Raw genomic sequence first — 18,176 nt, 5'->3', positions numbered from 1 at the left:
TTTTACTTTTCATTTACTTACCAGTGAAAAGTGATAAAGATTCATAATCGCTGCCCTATGTATGTAATTCAAGTTAAGAAATTAACATATCAATATACTTTGACACTAAAAATTGCTGCGGAAAACTGACACAAAAAATGAGATTGCTACAATAGATTGACTAAAAAAAAGTGTTAATTTTTTTATTGGAGCATATTTTATTTGAAATCTATATTACTAGAGAAACATATTTTGTAATTTTATAGTTTTAAGGCTTAAAATTGTAACAACTGACAAAGTCTTTCTTTAACATGTCCTTTTTATGACATTCATGTTTATGACATGTTCCATTCAAAACAACCCACTTATAAAAGGGACTAAAGATTTTCTACTTTTGAAACAGCTAAAATTTTCTTAAATTTAATTAATACTGAAGATTTTGTATCACATTTTTATTGAAGGTGAATAAACACATTTAGTAGGTATACATTTAGTAGACATTTTAAATATCTATTACCATATTTTCAGAAATTCATGCCAAAGAAAATTATCCCTTTCATAGTACCTCTCCTTTATATGACAGATTTTAGAAACTTTTTGCAACATCTTATATCACAATATTTTAAAAACGTTTATTCCAATATTTTATATAACAAATATTTTATAATTTATAGAATTCTTTTAGAATTTTTGCATAAAAAAATGTGCAATGTTCAAAACTTTCTATACAATCAAGTGGGGGGGGAGGTACCCGCACACGTGTGTAGATATTTTGTGAAATATTTTACACTTTATTCTAGCATATCTCGACAATAGTTGTCATTTTCAGGATATTTTCTACCATTTTATACAATAAAATTTCTCTTATCTCAAAAATTAAGCATCTTTTACCCTCATGTTTATGAACCTTTTTGAATGTTTCCATGAAAATGTTTCTAAAATATTTGAATTAATTTAAAGTATAATGCAGATGTATAGATTAATATAGATTAAGAAAATAACAAAACATTGATTTTCTCTAATTTTTTCATCTATTTTAACATATAAGAATTATAATATATAAAAATTAAAAATGATTAGGTTATTAGAAACTGATTATAACAAATAAGTTGTTAACTATGATAAGATAGACACTGCACCAGGCGCACAAATCTTCACTTGCCAATCTAGCAACTTAAATAGATGCACTATTTCCTTCGGCCAGTGATATTTAGACCTAATGGAATCTGTCTTCCAACAAACAATCAATTTACCAGATAAATCGATGGAATGTCCCGTCTTGAATGATTGTGTCGTAACACACAGATGTGCTGTGTATTTCAAGGCATTAGCTATTATGTTTGCATTTGAAGTCCAATTTTCTTGATACACATGTGCAAGAATACAAAGCTGTGACAAGGGACATGACAATATGAATGATCTCAAGTATCTCATAAAATACATAATGTCGCGTACACTAAGACCTAGATTGAGAAGATGGTTTATATCGTCGATAATGAGAATGACAGATTTAGTCAACCTTGCCACTTCATTGTATTTCTCTTCAATACATTCAAAGAGTCTACGTGCAATATCTACATGGTCTTTGGATGTAACATTTGGAATTGTTTTTGTTCGATTTGTAGAATTTTCACATGTATCAGTAATATTGTTAGCAATGATTTTCATAGGTTCAACAACAGTGATCTGTCCTTTTTCTTTTAGATTCAGAAGATTGTAGCCAAGGCGCATGCCAATATTGTGGTAGTGGCCAAAAGTATTGTGACAATGTACGAGGCAAATGCCAGCATTTAGCCTTTTTAATGCATGCGATAAAATAGCATTTATCAAAAAATTTGCATTGGTACCATGTTGTTCCTCGATTAGAATTGTTTTATTGTTCATGGTTACTCTATCTATTCCAAGAATGTTGCATACTATTGCCATTGAATTAGTCATAACAAGCTGAAATTAAAAATTACTATTATTATTATTATTAATGTTATTGAAAGAAAATCTTGTTTAATAAATCCTGCAGCTCTAATACTACAGGATGCCATGTAATAAAATCCATTACAGATAATCTCTCCTTAAATCTGCTCGATTAGTGATTATCGATTAAATTTGAATCATCAAAAAGATCAGTATTTCGTCCAGCTCAAATTCCGCCGTAAGGGCCTTCGCACATGAATTGACATAACCATAACGCAAGGTTTTGACCATAGACCTTACAGATATGGACCGGCAATTGCCTACAGTTTGTGGGTAAGAGGCCAAAATCCATAAAACTAGAGAGGATAATGTTGGCAACGCTTCAAATCTCTAGGATCCATAAATTTATTTTTTGAGGTTTTCAGCACTGTTGAAGCGTAAGAGTGTGCACAGGGGCTCGATTCTTGAATTCATTTGCAAGAGAAACGTATTCGCAAATTCTGTTCTTACAGAAAATTTGAAAATTTTCCCCGGAGCAGTACAGGGGCTCGATTCTTGAATTCATTTGCAAGAAAACGTATGCGCAAATACCCGCTCTAACAGAAAAGTTGCAAGTTTATTGGTTAAAAGCCATACGATAGCCAATAAATTTTCAACTTTTCTGTAAGAACAGAATTTGCGAATACGTTTCTCTTGCGAATAAATTCAAGAATCGAGCCCCTGGGCCCCTATTCTTGAAGTCATTCGCAAGAGAAACGTATACGCAAATACTCGCTCTAACAGAAAGTTGTAAGTTTATTGGTTAATAGCCATACGATAGCCAATAAATTTCCAACTTTTCTGTAAGATCAGAATTTGCGAATACGTTTCTCTTGCGAATAAATTCAAGAATAGACCCCCAGAGTGTGTACAGAAATAAAGTGTTGTGACAGGTGTAGTAAATAACCTCATTTTTTACCTCAATTATAATGATATCAATGATTATATTGATACCTGTAATTGGTTAAAAAAAATCTTTTAAATTATTTATCACCGACAACTTGGGATAATTTGTACAATATTATTAATAAATCAATATTATCATCGTCCTTGCTTTCTATATCACTCCAAATTTCTTGAAGTTTCCTCTCTTTCTCTTTTAATTTCCTATTCTCCTAGCTTGTCCAAAATTTACTACACTCTATGGCAATCATACAGTACAGGTAAAAACATTACATATAACAAAAATTTATAAAATAATTTGTAAAAAATGAGGTTATTTACTACACCTGTCACAACACTTTATTTCTGTACACACTCTGTACTGCTCTGTGCACACTCTTACGCTTCAACAGTGCTGAAAACCTCAAAAAATAAATTTATGGATCCTAGAGATTTGAAGCGTTGCCAACATTATCCTCTCTAGGGTGCGTTCCGAAATCTACTGACAGTACTGACAGTACTGCTACTGAAGTTACTGGGTTTGAGCTGTTCCGAAACGCCAGTGAATACTGGCAACACTAAAAAACGGAATGCGTTTACAGTCAAACCAGCAACTGTTGATGCCATCATAAAAACCTAACTTTATACAATCTAATTATGGCAAATGTCAATGCAATTATAATTGCAGTGCAAGGTATTGTGAATGTTATTAATAGTGACAGTGACAGTTCATCAGACGATGAGGAAGAAATTCTAAATGTCTTAAACATGATTACTAAGCGTAGACCATTGGAATTAAGGCCACGCATAAAAAATTATATTGAAAATGTTATTGCTTTACTTTCGGATGAAGGATTCAAAGCACATTTTAGGTAGGAATTATAATAAAAAAATAGAATTTCTCTATTATTTCATTATTGAACAAAATATTGTGTGATATAATCATCGCGTGATTTTCAGAAACACTTCATAAATGTTATTGTTGCCATCAATAAGTTCGTATCGAACAGTTTCCATTGTTACAATTAATTTTTTAACAATCTCGTCAATTTTAATTATACACATTAATGTACGGCGGACGGCGGCCATATGCTTTACTGAATTTGCACTACCTCCGGACAATGTGTAAAATTAGCCGAAAGTCAGTAATTCCCTAGGGTCTATTTTTGTAGAATAGATAGTAATTTACAGTTGCTGACAGCACGCTGAAAACGATTTCGGAACGAAAAAACAGTACTGTCAGTACTGGCAGTAGATTTCGGAACGCACCCCTAGTTTTATGGATTTTGGCCTCTTACCCAGTTTGTGTATAGAAAACGGTGTCCAGAAGAGGTGCGAGAGAGATGTGGTCTGTTCTTTCTAGCTGTACTGTTGCACTGGTGCAATAAGTTAGAATGAGAAAAAATATACTTGTCTTACTTTAAGCTAGAAAGAACAGACCATAAGACAAGTATATTTTTTCTCATTCTAAGGTCGGTATTCATAGTCGAATCTTATTTTAAGATCGTCTCAAGTAATGGCTTAGTTTACATCGTGCATTTGATACGCGTATTAGGTACCATATTCGTATCAAATTCGTACTAAATATTTAGTACGCACGATGTAAACGCTGCCGGATCAATTTGGTACGAGCGTATCAAGTAGGAGTATCGTACTAAACTGATACGCGTACCAAGTGATACAAATGTCGATGTAAACGCATAAAACGCATTTTAGAGAGAATTTAGCAATTGAGCATAACCTCAGTGCTAAAATCTAAAAACCGGTGTGAAAATGTTTTAGTAGGAGACATCAACATGAATTAAATTTGTATTATATTTTTCACAGTACATGCTTAGTACATTCGATGTAAACGCGCCCGTACTAAGGCTTTGGTGCGCACCAAACTTAATACGCGTACTAAGGTTTTGACGATGTAAACTAAGCCAATGCTTGAGCTTAAGATCGGTCTATGAATCCCGTCCCAAGAATTGTCTTAAGTCTAGCTTCGAGTCGACTTGAGACTTACTTAACCAATGAAATAACAGCACCCTAAGAGCACAGTTGACAGGAAGTCGACTTCTAGAAGTTGACAGAAAGTCAACTAAATGTCGACTTCTAAATAGTTGACTTCTAGAAGTTGAGAAAAAGTCACGACTAGGGCTGCGTTCGGGAAGCGCATATATCCTGTGTGTTATCAGTGCTATTGCTCAATCTGCGTCATTCATTAGACGTAAAAGATTTCGTGCTTGGGCCGACAAGAAAAAGAGGATCGGCGTAGTTACTAATGCATCGGAAAACGAAACGTCTGCCAAATTATTTATTGAGTTATCATAAATCACAGATAACTTAATTAGGAATAAGAATATCACCACCATAATGATTTGTTTGAAACAGGAGGTTCAGAATCACGATAATAAAGCAGCAAAAATTACGTCTATTTCTCCGATGTTTTGAGAATTATCCCGAAAACTTTTCCTTATATTTGACAGAACGAGTTAAACATCTATTCATAACCTTAAAAATTTACTTCCATCTATAAATTCTGCGTTTTCGATCTGGGGCCCTATTCTGTACCGGCTACTGACAACTATCGGCGTCGTTGTGCAGGCTTTTTGCCATATAAAATATCTGTGCAACGACACCGATAGTTGTCGGTATATAGGCAGTACAATAGATCTCCTGCATAGAAAGTGACTGAAATCTGACGTTTAAAGTTGCCGGAAAGTCAACTTTTCGTTATAACGGGAAGTCGACTTTTAGTCGACATTTTTTGGGTCATTCGCCGACTATAAGTCGACTTTCGTCCTTAAAAAAGTCGACTTCATGCAGGCCAAATCAAGTTTCGATGAAGTCGACTTTTAAGGCCGGTATTCATAGTCGGATCTTATATTTAAGATCATCTTAAGTACTGTCTTAAGATGCCATCAACCAATCACAGAGCCGTATTAGCATCTTAAGACATTGCTTGAGACGATCTTGAAATAAGATTTGACTATGAATACCGGCCTAAGTCAACTTAAAGTCGACTTTTTGCTCTTAGGGCATTGACGTCAGGGCTAGACGTAGGCCGGTATTCATAGTCGAATCTTAAAGGTGGAAGCACATAAAATTACAGGAGCCATAAGGCAGAATGCAGACGCCATAGCGCATGCGCTATGGTATTACTTTATCTGTCCATGGCAAAATGTAATACTATAGCGCATGCGCTATGGCTTCTGCATTCTGCCTTATGGCTCCTGTAATTTTATGTGCTTCCACCTTAAAGGTGCCTTTTCACGCTGACGCTTGACGCTCATTTTCAGCGTCAAAAGATATCACGTGACTGAAAATAAAGATAGCCATTCGTCATTTTTAGTCACGTGATGTCTTTTGACGCTGAAAATGAGCGTCAAGCGTCAGCGTGAAAAGGCACCTTAAGAGGTCTTTTTACGCTGACGCTTGACGCTCATTTTCAGTGTCAAAAAACATCACGTGACTAAAAATAAAGATACCCATTCATCATTTTTAGTCACGTTATACGATTTTAGTCACGTAGTTGCAAGTTTATTGGTTAAAAGCCATACGATAGCCAATAAATTTCCAACTTTTCTATAAGAACAGAATTTGCGAATACGTTTCTTTTTCAAATGAATTCAAGAATCAAGCCTCTGTTCTTTGTCGTTGCACTGCTGTACTGTGCAATAAGAATAAGGGAGCGTTCCCATCGAGCGCGTCACTAATCGCGTCGTCATTTGCGTCCAATCCAAGCGTCCCATTTTATTATGATAAAATATAATAGATGTTTTGATTGGATGCGAAGGACGACGCGACGCGTGACGCACTCGGTTGGAACGCTCCCTAATGCCCGATTTCTTCACGACCAGGGGCCCGATTCTTGAAGTCATTCGCAAGAGAAACGTATACGCAAATACTCGCTCTAACAGAAAGTTGTAAGTTTATTGGTTAATAGCCATACGATAGCCAATAAATTTCCAACTTTTCTGTAAGAACAGAATTTGCGAATACATTTCTCTTGCGAATGAATTCAAGAATCGAGCCCCAGTTATCTTGCGGTTAAAATTATTCAGGAGATAAACTAAAAGATCCATGCACGTGATTGGTTAAACTTGATATTTATCCTCCGGATAACTTTATCAGGGGCTCGATTCTTGAATTCATTTGCAAGAGAAACGTATACGCAAATACTCGCTCTAACAGAAAGTTGTAAGTTTATTGGTTAATAGCCATACGATAGCCAATAAATTTCTAACTTTTCTGTAAGAAAAGAATTTGCGAATACGTTTCTCTTGCGAATGAATTCAAGAATAGAGCCCCAGGGCTACATTCCAAAACGTCCTTTCCGAGGAAAATTTTACTCAAAATATATAGTACACGTAACATATCCTATATTACATCGAGTATAATATTTCCCACCAAACACCAAGTTACATGTAACGTGTACCTGTTAGTTGTAATTTCCCACTCAACCATGTAATTGTAATATAACACGTGTGTTATATTACAATTATATTATTGAGTGGAAAATTACAACTAACAAGCACGTTACATGTAACTTTGTGTTTGCTGGGTTTGGAATGTAGCCTAGGAAGTGAAGAAATCGGGCATTTAGGCCGGTATTCATAGTCGGATCTTATATTTAAGATCATTTTAAGTACTGTCTTAAGATGCCATCAACCAATCACAGAGCCGTATTAGCATCTTAAGACATTGCTTGAGACGATCTTGAAATAAGATTTGACTATGAATACCGGCCTTTCGTCCCTGAAATTTCAAGTTATAAATTTCAATGCCTATGTGTCTATAAATCAATATCAAATGGGAAACATAAATTAATTAAGGGCCGGTTGTTCCAACTTCTTGGTAAACTTACCTACCAGGTAAACATGTGTCTATCTTCATTTCTTTTCTTAAATAAATAAAGACAAACATATATTTATCTGATTATCTGACCCTAAATAATAAATAATTAAAAAACAATTACTTGGGCGGCATGCATCCGGCAACTCTCCTTTCATATTTCATCGTGATTTAATTTTAAGAGGCAAATGGAAGGTGAATGGTTTTAATCGGTTCCACGTATGATGATCGTACGATGTGACGTTTCTCGTAACGTCACAATCGTCACAGTTACAGCACAATGGCGGTTGTAGCCAACTTAAGAGCTTGAAATTTAACATTTTTGAAACATACGTGGCTTGTATAAAGTTAAAAATTGATTATTTATCACTATCTTTCATTGTTTCATGATCTCCACATCTTGAAATCGAAAGGTGACCGTAGCATTGTCTTAACGCTTATATTAATCGCGAAAGATTAAGACGTCACCACTGTATTTCGTTTTGGTATTGTGGTAATATTCTCACACAAGCCACATCGAGTCGAGAAGCACAATCTCGAGCCATCTCGAGCAATCTTTATGACAGTGTGAGCGGATAATGTACATCGTGTCACCCTTGGACTTACTTAAGATCCATTAGACATTTGTTATTCACGAAGTTAGCTGCGTTGTTTGTAGCGTAAGTAAAGTCTCCATTAGAATGATTAAATATTCGATGGAAATGTAGTCTAAATCCATTGCACAACTGTCTTAGATTTCTAACCTCTTTCATGTTCTATCAATGAATTTCGACGAACCTTTCACCGCGCGTCGTTAAAGTTTCAAAATTGTGTGATACGATTGTGTCATTCTGTTATTTTGTCACTTGAGATTACGATAGATATAAAGCTACAATAAATTTGATACAGTCGGAGGATGTAAAAAATATAGTTTTTTATACAGTAAGAAAAAAGTTGTTAATTTGATTAATTTTTTAAATTTAAGTATTTAAATATGTTTATGTATTTAAATTAAATATACAAATACTTGAACTGATGTCAAATATAAATATACTTGAACTAAAACTTTCCAGTATTTTATATATTTAAATTTTTCTTTTTTGTATTTAATTGTTTAATTGTATTTACTTGATTAAATTTGATTGCAGTTCAATTTTTATTCAACTTAAATATATAAATACTTGAAGGAATCAAATTACAAAATTTAGTCAAATTAATAACTTTTTTGTATAAGTTAAAGGCATTTATGCTTCTTCTCGGTAGATGATAGTGTCCGACATATTTTAATGTTTATTACCAGTTAGAATCAGAGGTAGCGCACTTATTTGCTCTGATCAAATTTTAATGATATTTTGATGAAATTTGATGAACTTGACTATTTCATTAAATTTGAAAAAATTTCAATAAGTATGAAATAACATTTAATTATATTTTACTAAAAATATTATTTTCTACTTTAGCACACAGATTGTTAGCATTAACAATCTGTGTGCTTCGTTAGCTCTTAATTCAGTGTATTTTGATTATTTTGTATGTTAAATGGAAAATAGATGACATTTTAATGAGAGTTACATGGAAATGTAATAAAATTTTAATTAAAAATTATTAAATCTAAAAAGGTGCACATTAAAATTTAATTACTAATGGCATACTATGTGCATGTTATTTTTGAATTTTGGGATGATGTAGAAAATATAGGAGTTTTTATTGAAGATTTAAAGACAATTGTAAAAAAAATTTTTATAGTTTTTTGTTATAAATTAATAATAAATAGTTATTTGCAAACACTTAAAAATGCATGTTTTTTATAAAAAATATTGTCCATAATTTTAAATATTTTAATAACATTTTTGTGACATTTTAAAGAGAATGAATATTTATGTGAAAAAAAATATGCTGCTATTGTTTACACCAAAAAGTTTAATTATTTGGAAGGATTAAAGTATGGATTTTTAATGTTAAAAAAATAAAGATGTTTTATTATAAAATTTTTAAATTATTTTTTTATAACATTTATTTTTATTTTTTTAAATTTTACGTTTTATTTTATAATATATTTGAATATATTTTTTAGAATTTTATTATAATTTATTATTTACTAAATAATAAAGTATTTAAAATTATTTGTTTTTTTTATATAAATATACACTTTAAATTTAACACTTGAAAAATTGTATATTGCAAAAAAATTATTCTAATGGTATACATACAAGAGTGTACTTCTCGAATTTTAATCACTACTACAGCGCTTTCTAACAAGTGACACAAATTGACACAGCAGTATTTTTTTCTTTGTTTAACATTCAATGATAGACAAAGATAGAATTACTGCTGTGTTGATTAAATTTATTTTTTTAATTTTTTATTATACTTTAACAATACTTGGATCGATATTCATAATTGAATCTTATTTTAAAATTGTCTCAAGTAATGTCTTAAGATATTAATATGGTTCTGTGATGACATCTTAAGATAGTACTTGGGATGATCTTAAATATAAGATTTGAATACAAATACCAGCCTTAATATATAATTTATTGAAGAACTTAACAATTTGTTTTTTCATATAATACCCTAATTTTTTAATTAAAATTATACAAAAATTTGGTGCAGTTTTTTCTTAGAACAATATCTATTATTTATAATTTTGTTTTTATATATTGATGATTGAATTAATACTAATCTATTTATTATAAATATATACGCTTTTAACAATAGTGTACACACACATACACACGCGCGCGCGCGCGCACACATACCTTAATTTGATACGTCAGTGAACCTAGCACCTCCACCACTAAAAAAAAATTCGGACCTACCCTATAATTTTCTGCTAATTACTTGGATAACCGTTCGATATTTTTGATATTTGTTTACAGTTTCTTAAAGCCTAAAATGAGCAGAAAATTCTGGTATATTTGATTTCTTAAAAAAATTTTTTTTTTATTAGTGGGGCTGCTAGCATCACGTAAAGCTAGCATCCTCACTTTTGATCTTAATTTCCTGCAAACGGGTAGGAGCAAAAAATTTGGGACTAGGGCAGAAAATTAGCAGATAATTAGCAGAAAATTATAGGGTAGGTCCGAATTTTTTTTTTAGTGGTGGGGGTGTTAGGTTCACTGATGTTAATTTGATTATTTTGAGCATAAAAGTATTAGAGTACAATTTCCAAACAAAGATAAGTAGTTTGTGACTATTCTTTATTTCACGACAAAATGCGCTAAAATAAAGTACCTCGGAATTTTGATTTTTGAAATTTTTTTTATAACACTATCTTTATATTTTTATATGCAGAATAATTAGAAGAATCATATCATGTAAAAGTCATAATTTTACTTTTAAAATATGATATATATATATATATATATATATATATATATATATATATATATACTTTTGCAATAATCTTTATATAATTTTCAGAAATTATTTTTAGAAAATTTATTTCATATATTATAGTTTGTTGATTTTTTCTCTTGGTACCTTTTTTTCAATAACTTTAATACTTTTTTGTACAGAATAATTAGAAGAGTCACATTAGTAAAAAAAGTTATAATTTTAAAAAAGAGGGTAATTTTTCTGTAATTTAAAAATTGTTGTTTAAAAATTGTTTCTAACATTATTTCTCCTTTAACACATAACCTTTGTTTATAATATTTTTTTTAATGTCTTGTTTTTGTGATATTTTATCGGTTCGATTTTTTCTCATCTATATATAGGAGGATACTTTCATGTCACTAGGAAGTTCTATGTCTCTAGAAAGTTCTATTTGTAATTCTTTACTGTGATATTTGAAATCCTAACCGGTTACATAATATTCGATCTACGTATGCTCACCTACGTTTCAATTACGCAAGCAGAAAAACGATAAATATGCAATACGTAAAAAACTACAGATATATCTTTTGTTTGTTTTATTTCATGACATATTTGCTATCGTTTGTAGATAGATTAGTAGTGTTGAAAATTGCTTTGCGCGCGGTGACTTGATTTTTTGTGATAGAGATCTTATAATAATTTTATCTTTGTGGAATTGTATAAATAGATTATACCTACTAACACAATGGTTAAATGTTCTATTTAAACAGAAACGATATTATCATTGTTATTTGTTAACAAAATATTTTAACTGATATGTTCGAGAAATTGTAATGTTTTATTTCTAGAACAGCCTATTATAATTGAGAAATATTAATCTTTCATACTAGGATAGATTTAATTTTTTGAGCTACGAATTATTCTCTGTTACTAATTTTATATAATAAAACTCTATCCAGGGGTTTTTGGGGGTTGCTGATTACGAATCTAATGTCTGATTTTCAAAATTGAAAATGGTGAATCCAATACGGACGTAAAATTAAAAATTAGACCAAATTCTGTGAAACTTATATAGTATCTAGGTGTTTTTCTGGGTGTTGATTACGGATCTATTGTTAGATTTTAAAAATTCAAAATGGCGGGTTTAATATGATATTTTTAGATACTAAGTTTCATGAAAATTGGTTGAACTTTTATTATTATATTTATTAATATTGTGTTTGCCATATTGGATCCGCTATTTTCGAAAATCTGATAACGGATTTATTATTAGCTACCTTAAAAACTCTCAGCTGTAGAATTTTGTAAAAATTGACGCTTTTTTGAGAGAATTGATTTCTTTCAAAAAAGTAGCAATTTTTGGTATTTGTTTATTTATAGCAAGTAAATAAATACAAATTTGTGGTTATGTATATTTTTTAAACATACCTTAAGCTATCCCGAACTATCAGAAAGCAAAAAACCGATTTTAAAAGGTTAACAAATTGTTAAAATAATTAAAAACTAGAGGGATCTTGGTGTATCACTTAGTGACCCATTATGCCGCAAAGGGTTAATAATAATTAATCTTTGATCTGAAATAATTAGACAGAACGATATTTAGGGTTGGAAAGTAACGCGTTACTTGTAACGTCATTATTTTTTTTAGTAAGTATAACGGTAACGGCATACAAATTTTGTTTGTAACGAAAAAAGTAACTATTACATTTTGGGGTAACGAGTAACGAATTTAACAGTTACTTTTATTGTTACTTTTTGCGAATTTATTCGGTGTAATTTTCAAAGGAAAGTGTTAGAATGCAGAATCACATACGTAAATGTGGCCATTAAAAAAGATAAAAGTTCAGTGTCAGTGAATCCGTATTAACATCACAAAGATGACATCTGCATGATGATACTATTAAACAACAAATTCTTTTAAAAATTAATAATTTTGATATTTAACAATGTTTTTATTTATTTTAAAATAAACTTTGTACTATTTAATAAACTTTTATTTTATTACTATTTAATAAACTATTAAAAATTAAAAAGTAACCGAAATTGTAACGACAACCATTACTTTTGAATAACGATAACGGTAACAAGTTACTTTTTAAAAGTAACTTTCCAAACTTTGAACGATATATTGTGAGAACTTTTAAATAATCAAAAATTAAAAGAAATATTGAGCAAATTAAAATCAGGAGTAGTAATGAAGTGCAAATTTTAAGCCTTTTTAATATTAAAAATACATCGAGTTTTTCACGACACACGATGTTTAATAAGAGCTGTGCAAAAAAAGAGCGATGTAAATCGTGCTACTGTGCAGCTAGTCTTACGGCATTTTTCATTGGGCAAAACTGCGCACTGGAAATTCGTGGAGTGCGGGATGGTGCTGCTCGAGTATGTCACTAGTTTCTTGCAGGCTTACTAAAACATTCGCAACAATATTATTTAAATACTTGGATCGAATATTATTTGCATACTTTGTTTATTTAATTTTTTGACTATCGAAATAGGTTTCTTTTAGTAAATTTTCTTGAAACTTTCGGATCTACTATGGCTTCAAAGGTTGAGATATTTTTGCCTTCTCTTTTTTGCTTTAGTTTGACTGTATATTACATTATTGTCACATAAAAATGTATTTTCATTCTTAATACAGTAATAACTTTTTTAAAAATTAAATCATTGATGCTATTGTGTTTTTATATTAGGATGTCGAATAAGTTCTCACTGTTTTTTTTTTCGTGAAAATTAATGCGTTATTAAAAAAAATTAGTAAACAACCTGTCACTTAAAGTCCATCGCTAGCCACTACTTTTTCCCATCTTTCTAGTAGCATTTGAATTCCACGTCGGAAAAACGACACGTCTTTTGAATCTATTCAAAAGTCGACCCATTTTTTGGCATCTTCATAATGGAAGTGCTGCTCACCCAGACCATGTGCCATCGATCGGAACAAGTGGTAGTCGGAAGGCGCAAAGGTCCGGTGAATACGGTAGGACTTCTAATTTAAGTGTTTCCAAGTAAGTTTTCACCGGTTTTGCAACATGTGGCTGAGCGTTATCATGCTGCAAAATTACTTTGTCGTGTCTCTGCTCGTATAGCAGCCGTTTTTTCTTTAATGCCCGGCTCAAACGCATCAATTATAGTCGGTAGCGATCTCCCGTAATGATTTTATTCGGTTTGAGCAGCTCATAATAAATTACACAGCTCATAATAAATTACAGCTGATCCCACCAAATGCAGAGCAGAAGCTTAGAACCATGGATATTCGGCTTTGCCGACGATGTTGATGCATGGCCGGGCTTACACCACGATTTTCTACGTTTAAGGTTATCGTAGTGTATCCACTTTTCATCGCCAGTCACGATACGATGCAAGAATCTTGTTCTTTTTTGCCATTGAAGCAGCTGTTCACACGTGAAAAGACGCTGTTCGACGTTTCTCGGCTTCAACTAGTATGGCACCCAATGACCTTGCTTTTGAATCATTCCTAATGCTTTCAAACGTTTCGAAACTGTTGTGATCAACTCCTAATGATTCTGCAAGTTCAGCTAGCGTCTGACATGAGTCTTCATGAAGTAATGCCTTCAATTCTTTGTCTTCAAACTTTTTCGGTGCGTCAGAGCCTTCTTTATCTTTAATATCAAAATCATTATTTTTGAAGCGTCTAAACCAATCTCTGCATGTTGTTTTTGACAGAGCATGGCCGCCGTAAGTCTCAACAAGAATTCTGTGTGCTAAAGCTGCATTTTTTAAAAATAAAGTAGTGAAGTAAAATTTCCCGCAAATACTCTTTTTTTTCGCATGAAATTTGACATGTATAACACTATGAAAAACAAAGTTGTTTACACTTCGGCGAAATGACATACATTGAATTTCAAGGTTGTTTATAGTACTTCAATGTACATGCGTCACCATCTTAAACTACGCGCAAGTATAGAGACCCTTTACTAAGAGACGCGACAATTCTATATGTTTTCATTGGCTGTGAATTCCGCAATATGGCGGAACCAATCAACTGTCCTCAATCATATTTCCATTTTAAATATTATTAGCGCGCGATAGAATATGGAAAAGAGCAAAGATACAAAAAAAAGTACATTGTAATATTACAAGACAGTTTATTATTTAACAATAGAATATATTGCCATAGTCTTACTGTTATGTACTGTTTTTTTAAACACTGGTTGTTTTTTGCACAAAATTCTAGTTTGAAATCGAATAAAATATTTTATCAAATAAGCCATGACAATTTTGTAATGAGTCACATCGGGCATGAGTCATTTTCTGAGTGAAACATTTAATTAAATTACAGTTTGTTATTTAAATAAGGAATACATCTTTGAAAAATTACTTCCATTTCAGGTAAATATACCGATTAGGAGAGCCCGCCCGATAACCTTGGCCTTGACATATGTTGTCAAGGTCACCCTCCTGAGTGATCTTGAAAAGATTTTAGCCGTCGCTCGTGATTCGTTAAAAAGTTATTAACAAAACAAGTTTCATAATTACGACATAATTATTCAGTATAGGAATATATCAGATGAGTTTGCAACTTTCCACGTGTAGTGAAGTTCACCTCGCACCCCAGGAGGGTGCTTACAGAGCGAAACGACATTCCCGCTTGTACTTTACCACAAGGGTTTGCGACATTAGATTTGAAATTATGGGCAAATAGCGAATTTAAAATGTTTGGGTTAGGTTAGGTTACGAAAAAATCCGGGGAGGGGGTGCAGGGAAAGGGGCGGGGCTTCTCCCCCGCCCATGCGTTTTCTAAGAATAACCCAACCAATTTTATGTCGCTGTTTGGATAATGCGAAAACATTAGAAACGAACAACGTGGATTTTTTGTTGAGATGTATATGTTAATTGTATTTTGGTAAAACAGCGACTTTCACGCGTTGTAAGTAGGGGGAACATGTTGGTGGACCTCGCTTGGCGCAAAAAGTCAAAAATCTATATAGTACAGTACATAAATACTTTATTCAATAACATTATTATTAATGGGATAAATTTTGCTTATTATTTCAAAAAATGCGTCAATTCTTTTTTTGAAAGAATAAGTCCTAGAAAATGCGTGGGTGTCGTTTCGAGATGCGTGCTGGAAAGCATGTCTGTACTCCACAATCTTTGTCATTAGATTCCAATTTGCTAATGTATAATGATTAATATGTAATGCAATGAACGTAATTTATACAAATACACTTGATAAGGGCCAGAAATCAACCGAAAACGAAAGTCCGAAACGTCGTGTAACTTTCAGCATTTAAATAAAATTTCCAGAATTGTCAATAAATTGCCATTTGTATAAAAAATATTAAGTTTAATTTATCAAGAGGCACGGTGGTGCCTCGCGCCAAGTGTACGCGAGACATCACCGCTGCCTCTTTTACGCAAGACGCCGTTTGCGAGATTCTGTAGATTCAATAACGATTGAATCGATTAATTTTTAAATAGGTTTAATGGATAGCTTGGGTCCGATTTTTATAATAAAAGTGCTTTTATTTTTCTGCTACGTGATTTATGAGCGAGGATATCGCGATTTAAAGTTTCGTATCAAGAGTACAATATTTTAAGATACGACAAAATTACTTAAATAAAAAAGATATAAAAAAGCGCTAAGTATACGCGCGCAAAAAACGCTCTCAAAAATCCATTTTTGTATAAAACAACTTAGATTTGACACTACAAAATGAGAGTATTAAGTTTTTGCTCTACAAAAGTAATGTTATAAGGGAAATGTGTTAGCTATAAAAATGTATGAAAGTAGGAGTATTAGGTTCACGTGACACTAGCAAGCTTACTAATAAAAAAAGCATAAACAAAAAAACAAATATGCCAGAACTTTTTGCTTATTTTATTTTTTAAGATACAAATATATTAAAAATATTCAACGGTTATTAAAGTATTGATATGCAGAACCGTCGTACTGTAACGGTATAAGAGAACAAAGTTAAAATTAAGAAGCTAACTATACACGACAAACTTAAAAGTACTTCTTCAATCAAATACTCGATCGTAAATACAATTATATAAAATACGTAATATACAATTAAAATTTTAAATTTGCAAAATAACCTTCTTAAAATTAAAAAAATATAAGAATAAAGTACCCTTAATAAAATAATTTTTGCAATGATTATTACATGTATACAGTAACAATATCTTATGTACCATACACTAATCTTTAATTTGAGAGAGAGAGAGAGAGAGAGAGAGAGAGAGAGAGAGAGAGAGAGAGAGAGAGAGAGAGAGAGATCTTTAACGGAATCTTTTTAGATATTTTCTAGATATCTTTTAGAAGTATGTTGAGGACATCTTGAATAAAATGTCTTGGTAATGATTAGCGATTTTTTACCGATTTTGAATTTTCAAATATGTTGTTAGGGTCATTATTCTGAACAATATCTTTTTCTTATACATATTACCACTGTTCAATCTTAGTTTTTGAGTTATACACAAAAACTTATGGTAATTATCCAGTTATATGGAGCCGTCCCCGATTTCAATGTCCTTCACGTATGTTATCAAAGTTGTCATTTTGAGTAATGTTGTAAAAGTTTTAGACCGCGCTTAGCATTTATTATAAAGTTATTAACACAAGTTTTATGATAATAATAATAGTAAACATTAACAGTCTACATGATCGAGAAGTACACTTAACCGACACTTCTTTGCTGTGGTCACACACACACACACACACACACACACACACACACACACACGCACACGCACACGCACACGCACACGCACACGCACACGCACACGCACACGCACACGCACACGCACACGCACACGCACACGCACGCACGTTAATAAAAACTTGTGTTAATAAGTATTTTGTGTATAACTCAAAAATTAAAGCCAATCGGCGGTAACATATATGGGGAAAAGTTGTTCAGAATAATGACCTTGATACCATATTTGGAGGTCATCAAAATCGGTGAGAAATCGCTAATGTTAAGAATTATCGATGTCTTTGATTTCTATAAGAAATTGATGTTTATTGGGTTGTTATAGTATTTTAATTCGTGAATTTCAAGGTACTATTTATATAAAATGTGCTTATGTTTTTTTATACATAATCTTTGTTCATATACATACACCCACACACCCGCGCGCGCGCATGCACGCATACACATTCTTTGTATAATCTTTATCTATATACATATATGGATAAGAATAATAAGAAAATAATTATACAAATTTGTATAATTTTTTTACCAAACCAACATATGTGC

At 31.9% G+C, this 18,176-nt stretch overlaps 2 protein-coding genes and 1 long non-coding RNA gene across 9 annotated transcripts in view; 1 reads left to right on the top strand and 2 right to left on the bottom strand.

The window, feature by feature from the left end:
- Positions 1–416: 416 nt before the first annotated feature.
- Positions 417–2,246, bottom strand: LOC105836770 (elongator complex protein 6). The gene is made up of 2 exons (XM_012681044.3): positions 2,036–2,246; positions 417–1,923 (listed from the first exon to the last, which is right to left on the bottom strand). The coding sequence occupies exon 2, from the start codon at positions 1,915–1,917 to the stop codon at positions 1,096–1,098; it is 822 nt and encodes a 273-aa protein (XP_012536498.1). The 5' UTR covers positions 1,918–1,923; positions 2,036–2,246; the 3' UTR covers positions 417–1,095.
- Positions 2,247–3,042: 796 nt separating this feature from the next.
- LOC118646279 lies at positions 3,043–4,545 on the bottom strand. Its single transcript, XR_004963818.1, has 2 exons — positions 4,484–4,545; positions 3,043–4,082 (listed from the first exon to the last, which is right to left on the bottom strand). It is a non-coding gene; the product is annotated as an uncharacterized LOC118646279 (long non-coding RNA).
- Positions 4,546–7,935: 3,390 nt separating this feature from the next.
- The window catches only part of LOC105839063 (ATP-citrate synthase), an 83,949-nt gene continuing 73,708 nt past the window's right edge, over positions 7,936–18,176 (top strand). For 2 of the 7 annotated variants that reach the window (XM_036287844.1, XM_036287852.1), the window contains exon 1: positions 8,070–8,309. The gene's annotated coding sequence lies outside the window, so the exon portion shown is untranslated. The other 5 variants (XM_036287849.1, XM_036287845.1, XM_036287846.1 and 2 more) reach the window with 5 other exon arrangements.

The sequence above is a fragment of the Monomorium pharaonis genome, chromosome 6 (genome assembly GCF_013373865.1).
Source record: "Monomorium pharaonis isolate MP-MQ-018 chromosome 6, ASM1337386v2, whole genome shotgun sequence".
Taxonomy (NCBI): domain Eukaryota; kingdom Metazoa; phylum Arthropoda; class Insecta; order Hymenoptera; family Formicidae; genus Monomorium; species Monomorium pharaonis.
This window is presented reverse-complemented; position numbering and strand designations above follow the sequence as displayed.

Bases quoted from the DNA above. Each gene is read 5' to 3' on its own strand.
- LOC105836770 (XM_012681044.3), bottom strand. From the start codon at position 1,917: ATGACTAATTCAATGGCAATAGTATGCAACATTCTTGGAATAGATAGA.